General features: G+C 35.9%; 1 protein-coding gene across 1 annotated transcript in view; it reads right to left on the reverse strand.

Moving 5' to 3' along the window:
* LOC127879816 (endoplasmin-like) overlaps positions 1 to 10,129 on the reverse strand; it is a 39,004-nt gene extending 28,875 nt beyond the window's left edge. Inside the window, exons 1-2 of the mRNA XM_052426872.1 lie at positions 9,948 to 10,129; positions 1,008 to 1,107 (exon numbers count right to left, since the gene is read on the reverse strand). Of these exons, the coding sequence (XP_052282832.1) occupies positions 1,008 to 1,107; positions 9,948 to 9,999 (152 nt within the window). The 5' untranslated portion in view covers positions 10,000 to 10,129. The remainder of the gene's footprint in view (positions 1 to 1,007; positions 1,108 to 9,947) is intronic.
* Positions 10,130 to 10,423: the final 294 nt, after the last annotated feature.

Consider the following 10,423-nt stretch of genomic DNA (forward strand, 5'->3'; position numbering starts at 1 on the left):
GTCCTCTTGGTAGTGAAGCTTCCCATAAAGTTTCATTGAATTCCGTTCATTAGTCGCTGAGAAATAGCCTGGACAAGAATTGCACTTTATGTACAGTTATGGAAAATTTTAAAGGACCATAACTCTGTGAAAAATCATCCGACCAGAACCAGCTGATAATATGCACATCTCCTCTCAGGGCCCTCAATCTATCAAATCTGCCGCCGAATTTCGGTGGCAGTCCCCCACCTGAAAAGTATACTTTTTTCCCCTTATGGGGGGAAAAATTCCCCTAAAAAAAAAAAAAAAATTTTTTTTTTTTTTTTAAATAGAAAGATGTGTCTCATGATTACTATATCTCAATTCTATTTCAATTTAATATTTTCGAACATACTAAATTATGAAAAATGCAATGAATATAGTGCAAACATGTACAGATGAAATAATGAGATAGTAAAAAAATCCCCCAAAAAGGGAAACGCCGCGAAAATTCCCCCTCCTAAGGGCTGCGGACCCCTTCCCCCAAAGTAGTGTGAGGGCCCTGCCTCTTGGTAGTGAAGCTTCCCATAAAGTTCAATTGTAATCCGGTCATTAATTGCTGAGAAATAGCCCGTACAAAAAATGTGCACGGACGGAGGAAGCAGCGACTATAATGCTCCCCCCAAAAATTTTGGGGGAGCATAACAAGACTCATACTATTTTGAATCATGTTGAAACCAAAGTCCTATCAAGTTTCACTGATGACTTTCTCAACATGATTCAGGTACTGTAAAAACCTAGTCATAACCGACGTATGAAGTGCATATACAGAAAATTGCAATTTTTCAAACCTTTTTTTTATACACCCGAAACATAAGCGGGTAGACCTATGGCTGAGTTTTTACAGTAATCATAAAACGTGTTCAAGTCCTTTTTGTGTTTTACTTTATGCATCACCAACATGATTTGGGGAATGAGATACATGTACCAAAATTCCATGATTTCACGTAAAAAATTGGGAAAAATCATTAACAAAAGCAATTTCTTACCTTGCAACTACTTCATCGTCAGTTTTGGATCCATCACGACTCTTCCCAATGTCCAATTCAACAGTGGCATCATCATCATCATCATCTTCTGCCCGCACACCTGACACAGTACATACATTCTTGAGCTATCACAATCTTTATAGACTTACATGTAGTTAATCAGTGTCCACCAAGTTCACAATAACCAAAATAACAAGAGATGTGTTTGTCAGAAACACAATGCCCCCTATTGCGCTGTTCGAAGCCATACATTTGACCTTTGACCTTGAATGATGACCTTGACCTTTCACCACTCAAAATGTGCAGCTCCATGAGATACACAAGCATGCCAAATATCAAGTTGCGCTATGTTCAATATTAAAAAAGTTATGACAAAACTTTAACGAAGGTTAAAGTTTTAGGAAAGAAAAAACAATGATATTTGACCTTTGACCTTGAAGGATGATCTTGACCTTCATTTTTCACCACCAAAATGTGCAGCTCCATGAGATACACATGCATGCCAAATATGAAGTTGCTATCTTCAATATTGCAAAAGTTATAAAAGTTTCACCAAGGTTAAAGTTTTGTGACACACACAATGAGACAGATAGGCCCAAAACAATATACCCCTGATCTGGGGGCATAAAAATCAATTAAGTTACTTGCACATTTTGCAACTCCCATAATAATCTTTGATTGATCCAATTAAACAAAAGAAATTTCAGATTGTGTTGCTATCCTTAATAGTTTCACATAGATTACAACCTAAGTAAAGCAGAATTTATCAATGCATTTTTTACCAACCACTTGCAAAACATATTTCTGTGTGACTTACATGAACTATAACTATATAACTATGAACTATAAAGAATGGAGCGGTATAAGGCTCAGAGTTGTTGCTATGATTTAACTAACTAAACTAACTTTTATAGTTTATGTTCTAGCAGTAGAACTCGGATGTATGTTAACAAAATGTTGTAGTTTTTATAACCAAACTTCTTTATGCGGCATAGCAATCCCAAAGTTGTTAACTCTAATTTCTTTACAGACATTCTCCAAATCCAATTGCTAATTAAAGTAACCAAGAAATAATCGCTCTGACTGAAACTGGGTCAGTTTAAATCTATGTATACATTGCCATTTAGTGTCAATTTACGTGCAAGTGATTATGCCATTGTGTGAATGTGTTATTTGTTTGTATCATTAATTTAAAACAGGGCTATAGATAACTTTGGGGTATATTGGGTAATAGATCTATCCCAGAAAAGCATGAGTTTAGAAAAACCCACTAATCATCCCGGTACAAACAACGCTGGTACATTAAATCAACCAATGATAGTTAACTTTAAATTATAACTGTTGATACGGTGTGTGATTTTGAAAGGATTATAAATGGGTCATGTTTATTTGTACCAGCAGATTAGTGGGTTTTTCCAAAAAGATGCTTTTTCCGGGATACACCTATTCACCCTCTGTTTTTGACAACAATAGGGTTTTTGTAAATTAAATAGAGTTTTAGCCAGTCTTAGAATGAGCCTATAAGCTCGAAGCCCGAGTCGATTATTGGGCCGGTCAGTCGATCCTAAATGCTTATAAAATAGCCCTACTGGTCGATTAAATATTTGAGCGTATAATTGTTAACAAAATGAACAACTGAAACTATCATATCAAATACCTGATATGTTATATATATATTACCTAAATTACCCAATTGAGTTAAAAAACCAGGGGTGAAAACCCCAATTAAGCTCAAAAGAAGGGGGTGAACATTTTTGCTAAAACCAGTTTTCACGCTAAATATTTTAGCCCAATAGCCTTTCGGGCTAATCAGATGGCATTTTTGAATAGCCCGAAGACATTTTCAATAGACCGAAGAGGTCAATATACACTTGATGACTTTTCTGGTTAGGAACACTAAAATAGTTATTAACAAACAGATTCAACTATTATCATGTTTAAAAAATATCCGAAGAACTTGAAAAATACATCAACAAATCAAAATAACAGATAGTTATCGTATAATTACTAGCACAATCGCCGGTTAATTTCTGAATTGTCGGCGTCTTTTTTATTGCAGTCGGGGTTCGAGTTTTATCAGCACGCTTTGCAGTTTTATTACAATTAAATAACATGTTATTTGGCGACATGTGGCTTCAGAACAAAAGGCCACTGGGTGTGTTAATTGCCCAATCTACCAAGTGACAATGTCTTCTTTATTAATTTACTCCCGATGTTTTGATAAGCATGTGTCACACTATCTTGTTTGCCTTCACATAGGCTATAACATTATCTGTTACATGAATGTCACCTGTTTTAACATTTCAACTTGATTCAAACAATGATAATATTATTGTTACCATCCGAATTGCGAGCTTGATAATATTATTGTTTACGTCCGAATTGTGAGCCGTTTACCTACCATTATGAAAGTTGAGATTTGTTTGTTTTGGATTATTAAGCTTCACCTTATTTCGGAGGCATTTTTTCTGTATTATTTATGACTAAGTTACACAAAGTTAAAGCAGGTTTTCATGCGGGGACTTGAGAAAATATCATAACACATTCTATTTTAAAGGTCGATTCTAATTGGTTTGTATTATACATCAGCGGCTCGACTAGAGCCAATCAAAAGACTTGCTGGAGTCTTCAAGCCTCATTCGGTTAAACTTAGCGTTCATTGACTCGTACACAAGATGGTTCGTACCTATCGTGATTCGCGTATGCGTTAACGGATACAGTTCAGCAATGCGTCTGAGTGGACGCACATATTTCAAAACGATGCATCTATTTCGATATTTGTGCGACATAGACGCGGGACGCACATGTAGATTATTCCCTGTTAAGGCATGGCTAACTGTTACAAACAACTTAATTATATTTCTTTTGGTATATTGAACATGTATACTTTATATTTGACTTGTATTTTAATTTATGGATAAAAGAACAACAGATAAACAATTGTAAGTCACTGGGTGACTGGGATCAATAAAATGCCACTTTATATGCTTGTAACGTAGTTGGTATTTATAAATTAATAATTGTAGAAAATTATTAACAAATCTTTTATCACAACAACCATAATGTCATAAATAGAACTCTTGAATTTTGGAGATTGTTAATAGATGTTTTATTATAGAGAATATAATGTAATAGATTATATTATAAAGAAAATAATGGTTGTAATAAAATTATAGAATCTTTATTTAAATATTTACCAAATCATAAGAGATTGTAATTAAGTTTACATTAAAATGAACCACGGTTATCACGGTGCAAAGCAAAACGGGACTGCCTATAGTTATATACTTAAAGATGTCAAAACAATATAAGTTTATATGAAACACAGTCCGAATAAACTTATCTTGAAAAGCCATCAAAAATATCCGTTGACATGGTCAAATAAGGTAATTTCTGTCTTAGTTTAGCACCTGCCGACCGCTTTATTGAATCACCTCGGAACATAAGAGTCGGTCAACAGATATATTTATAATGGCCAATCAGAAAATGTATAATGCCTGTTTTGAATTTTCATTTTTCTAAAAAGATAGTCTAAGTTTGACAATCGAGTAGAGCAGTCACTTTTTCTTGTTGTGGCTGCAGACAATGTTGTAGAAGCTATAATATCCCTTAAAGGAAATGCGCCACAAATACCCAAATCCATTGATGAGCTAAGATATGCACATTGGGCAGTACAAGGTCAGCTCTTTAGATGTTAAAGTTATGCAACAATCATTCAAAGCAACAGAATGTAGGAAAAGCAGAATAACTAAACCCAACAACTGCATTAAATGGATTAAGTTGAAAACTATTTTCTAACAAGAGCACCGCCTTGCGGGTGCAGACCGCTCATCTATTTTCTTTTTAAAGGTGAAGGGACTCTCATTTTCAATCACAAAGGAGGGAGGGGTGGAGTGAAGAGCGGTGCATTGTGTGGGGGTGTGGACATTTATTACATTTTCTTCCAAAAAATGCGAAAAAAAGGAAAAAAAAAATCGGGGGTGGGGGTGGGGGGGGGGTGGGGGGGATTCTTGGGTGCGATGGTTGGACGGTATTTCAAACATAAAATAATAAAAATAAATATTTGTGTTTTTTAACCGTTTCATAAAAAAAAATTGGGGGGGGGGGGGGGTGAGGTGGGGGGTATAGTGTGAGGGTGGTGGTGGTAATTTGTGAGATGATCTTAAAAAAAAAACAAAAAAAAAAAAAAATTCGGGGGGGGGGGATTCGGGTGGGGGGAGGGGGGGGGTGGGGGGGGGGATTCTTGGGTGCGATGGTTGGACGGTATTTCAAACATAAATAATCAAAATAAATAGTTTGTTTTTTAACCGTTTAAAAAAAAATTGGGGAGGGGGTGGGGTGGGGGGGGTTATAGTGTGAGGGTGTGGTGGTCATTTGTGAGATGACCTTAAAAAAAAAAAAAAAAAAAAAATAGGGGGGGGGGGGATTGGGGGGGGGGGGGGGTGGGGGTTGGGGGGGGGGCACGGGCTATGGTTTGGGTGGAGTCTATTGTGGTATGTCAGGTAAGAGTAGTTTTGTCAAAGTATCAATCAAATCTAATCATAAATAAAGAAGTTATGGCAATTTAAGAGAAATTTAATAATTTGACCTTGAGAGTCAAGGTCATTCAAAGGTCAAGGTAAAATTCAACTTGCCAGGTACAGTAACCTCATGATAGCATGAAAGTATTTGAAGTTTGAAAGCAATAGCCTTGATACTTAAGAAGTAAAGTGGATCGAAACACAAAATTTAACCATATATTCAAAGCAGGGTTGGCATATTGACCGGTCAATTGAGTATTGACCGGGTCGGCGGTCAATACCCGGTTAAAACCGGTCATTACTGGTCAATACCGGTCATTACTGGTCGATTGAAAATTGTAGCATGTAAACATCACTAAGGAGCTATTTTATATTAAATAAATAATTATTCTGTAATTGATAAACTTTGTTTGAGTCATTTATTGTAAAAAAAATCTTTAAAGTTGTAAAAAATTAAATCTTTATCATTTATGGAAATGGCCTCAAATATATAAGGACTCAGGCAATATCTTTATCATGGTGTATCACATCTGTTACTAAAGTATTATTACTATTGTAGTTACCATAGTATTTCACTTATCTATTGATATATCTATTTGATAAGCAGATGGACAAACAGAACTCTAGTGTTTTCTAGGGTCATAAATCTGGCCCCTAAGCCTTAATTGGTAATAAAATCTATGCAGTTTTATGTCTCTGATATTGACAATGAAGCAAATCTGCCCTTAGGCTATTTCAGATCACTCACACAAAAGAAGATTACTTGCTATTAATTTAATAGTAACTTCTAAGTTGTCTACTTTCTGTATTATGAGCGTTTTTTTCCTTTCATATTTAAAAAGTTCAATTGGTATTCAAATGATTAAGCAATCAAAGTTCTTGATTTTGACAACGAAAATGTTTTCCAATTGTGGGTCTACTCTAGACTCTACTTTTCAATTATTGTTTTCTTTTATTAATTATTTCTTATTATTTTTTTTATTTTTATATCAATGGAAAATATAAGAATTTTTCACTATTTTGTTTAAAAATTATTTAAAGAAATCTAGGCAAGAAAACATGATAAGTAAGGGTCGTGTCAAAAAGGTGCCATTTAAGGCCCTATTATCAGTTTTGGGTGCCCCATCCTAGGTGTCACTGAGAAGACTGTGGGGACAGTGGTGCATGAGGAACAACTCATACACAGTAATTGACAGGTTCTTGTTGAATCAAGCACAGAATTATCTGAGCATTCATAATTCATTAGAATTGAAAAAAAGTTCAATCAACCAGAAAAATCCAATGGACCAACTTGGACTAATTTTCAAAATTGCGAGAGATTGGCCAACAAATTGCATGAACAGGTATAAAATAGTGGGTATTAATAGCTTAAGACATTATTGGCAACATGTCTGTTTAATTTATATTATCAATATAGTTTAATTAGGCATGGATAATTAATTAAAATTGGGGGAAAAAGTTCAATCGACCAGTATTGACCAGTAATGACCACTTCAGGAGTATTGACCGGGGCGGTTTTAACCGGTAAAAACCGCTGGTTAAAACCGGGGGTGGTCGATTGGTGCCAACCCTGATTCAAAGTAACTAAGTCAAAAAAGGGCCATAATTCCGTAAAAATGACATCCAGAGTTATGCAACTTGTCCTTTTACTGTACCCTTATGATAGTTTGCGAGTGTTCCAAGTATGAAAGCAATATCTATGATACTTTAGGGGTAAAGTGGACCAAAACACAAAACTTAACCAAACTTTCAATTTTCTAAGTATAAAGGGCCCATAATTCCGTCCAAATGCCAGTCAGAGTTACATAACTTTGCCTGCACAGTCCCCTTACGGTAGTTAGTATGTGTTGCAAGTATGAAAGCAATAGCTTTGATACTTAAGGAATAAAATGGACCTTAACACAAAACTTAACCAAAATTTTCAATTTTCTAAGTATAAAAAGGGCACATAATTCTGTCAAAATGCACGCCAGAGTTATCTAACTTTGCCTGCCCAGTCCCCTAATGATAGTAAGTAAGTGTACCAAGTTTGAATGCAATAGCATTGATACTTTCTGAAAAAAGTGGACCTAAACGCAAAACTTAACCAAAATTTTCAATTTTCTAAGTATAAAAAGGGCACATAATTCAGTCAAAATGCACGCCAGAGTTATCTAACTTTGCCTGCCCAGTCCCCTCATGATAGTAAGTAAGTGTACCAAGTTTGAATGCAATAGCATTGATACTTTCTGAGAAAAGTGGACCTAAACGCAAAACTTAACCGGACGCCGACGCCGACGCAGACGCCGACGCCGACGCCAAGGTGATGACAATAGCTCATAATTTTTTTTCAAAAAATAGATGAGCTAAAAATGTTAATGACCAATCACCAATACAGTCAAGAAAAGACTATTGTCAAGCAATATATGTTCCCTTCCGACTCCACCATTGTCAGAAATTCCACCATTGTCACATTTGTATTTTATTTGTTGCCATAGCAACCAGAATCTTTGACGTAGGAACAAAATGAAACGACGTGCATAATGTCCATATTGCCATCTATCCATGTTTCAAGTTTCATGAAAGAATATGTAGAACTTTTAAAGTTATTGCAGGATCCAGAAAAGTGTGACAGGCAGACAGACTCACCGACTCACAGAGTGCAAACCATAAGTCCCCTCTGGTGAAACCGGTAGGGGACAAAAATGTAATGGGGGTGGGGGGGAGGGGGGGGGGGGGGGAAGGGGGTCACTGATCTCTATGTTGATGTAATTTTTAGTTTAAATTTAGTCTCCTCTAAACCTTTGGCGCTCATATCCCAATGACAAGCCCATGTAGACTTAATATGTTAACAGTTGACACTGCAAGCAAACGCATGTAGCTATTTTCCTACTAAATATGTGAATGATGCAATATATTTTCTCAAACGTTATAGCAGAACATATAACCATTAACAACCCTGATAACAGACATGTTAGTAGGGTAACCTTAAATAATGGTTCTTTTTGTTGCTGAAGGATTAAATTTATGACACAATACTGTAACGGTATGTTAAACCAAAATGGAACTTGCAAGTTGCAAGCTATTTTCACCAAACTCATTTTTTTTCGTCGGATTGGGGTAAATTCAGTATCAACATGTAGCATGGACTCTTCTTCAAAACTCAGCTAAACAGTTTTATTGGAGCTATTGCTTAATGGGTGAATCCAGGTGCAATTGATCCCAATGAGCTTGAATACACTTGTGACCCTATTTTTTTTACAAAAAAATTAACCTGGAGTTTTAAATTGGCACAAAAAGCAAAACAAGCAGTTTTCATGCCTTGAGTTATTTGGCCTAGATTGGTGGAAGCTTTCTTGTCTTATCATGTAACTCATTATCATGAAGCCAATGCATTACTACCTTTGCCAGGGGTGTCAGGTAAATAATTCCCTTCAGATATTTTTTAACAACAAATATGTTCAAATGTTATTCCTTGCAATGGGGTTAAGGTTATGGATGGTACCAATTATCAAATATTGAGTAAGTTGAAATTGCAATTATTCAACTCTCAGCTTTATAACCCAAAGAGTTGCTGAGAGTTGCAATGCGCCGTCTTTTGACCAAATGCTACGGAGCACTGATACTGCAAAACCTGTTCACCAGTCTAAAGCACAAACTCATGCAAATGGTACCATTAAAGCAAGAAATAATTGCTTTAAATTTACTTTGTTATTCTTTGTTTTGAACGCTCTATCCACCATATTGGGAAACTGTGGTAATGTTGACGACAAAGTGTCTCTATAGGTTAGGTTGCAGTACACCAATCTTTTGCACACCTTCATATTTAATGTAAATTAAGTCGACAACGATGGCGAACAGGTGTCAAATATTTACACTGTTACAAATATCAAAATGAAAATGTCAGCAAGAATAGTGTGTTGAAACATTGTCATGTTTTTTAGGTTGCATGCAAAGGATAACGTCTGTAGGCTGCCATTCAGCCTTTAGGTAAATTTAATGTGTTAGTGAAGTTTATTCATCGCTTACCAGTTACCTTAATTGGTAACAAACAATGTCTGTTTAGTGATGGGCACAAAATCTGTGCGCAAAACTGCGGTTGTGTTTATGCAGGGGTGCATATGATCTCCCAGAGCCGCCATAGCAAAAATTATCAAAGGCTCAGGTAGTACTTTAGTATGGACTAAGAGTAAGTTGGAGACTTCAGCTAATCATTCTTAACATCGGATAAAAAGAATATTCTGGAATGCTGCAATGATCATTATATTTCAATATGTTTATTTTTAGACAATAAACCCAATACATATCTATATAACTGTGACAACCTCTCAATAGTTTGACAGATGACAAGCTCATACCCTTAAAAGGAATTGCAGGAAACGTGATACGTTTGCCGGTGTGTCAGTCATGTTGAAACAACATTTGCAACCAAAGTACTTACAGCTTACGAATAAAAATCCGACCACCGCGAGAATGAATAATGTTTTCTTCATATTTCCACCAACTCCTAAGAGTTGTCATAAAGATTAACAAACTTAAAAAGAAAGAATTTGTGATCTCTGTCGGGAACAGTTGCTTTTGCAGTCTATCCGGAATTCCCAGTGTATAATTTAGGCCAATGAGAATGGACCACGCTGACTGTATTAACCAATCAGAAATAAACAGGTACGACAACCCCAGTTTACATGGCCAGATCTGATTGGCCAAAACATACAATACGCGTCTGTCAGGGCAAGAATCCGTTGAGGTTACAATACACTAAATGATCGCTTCATGTAGGGCTGTACTCTCTAAAAAAATATCATAGTTGACAGGAAGGCATGTTTTACACTTTTTACCATTATTCAGGTGTTATCTTGCGGAGATAATGGTAGGGCATGAATAGGTGTTCACTACTGAATCCCTGAAATATGATAC

The sequence above is a fragment of the Dreissena polymorpha genome, chromosome 1 (genome assembly GCF_020536995.1).
Source record: "Dreissena polymorpha isolate Duluth1 chromosome 1, UMN_Dpol_1.0, whole genome shotgun sequence".
In the NCBI taxonomy this organism is placed as follows: domain Eukaryota; kingdom Metazoa; phylum Mollusca; class Bivalvia; order Myida; family Dreissenidae; genus Dreissena; species Dreissena polymorpha.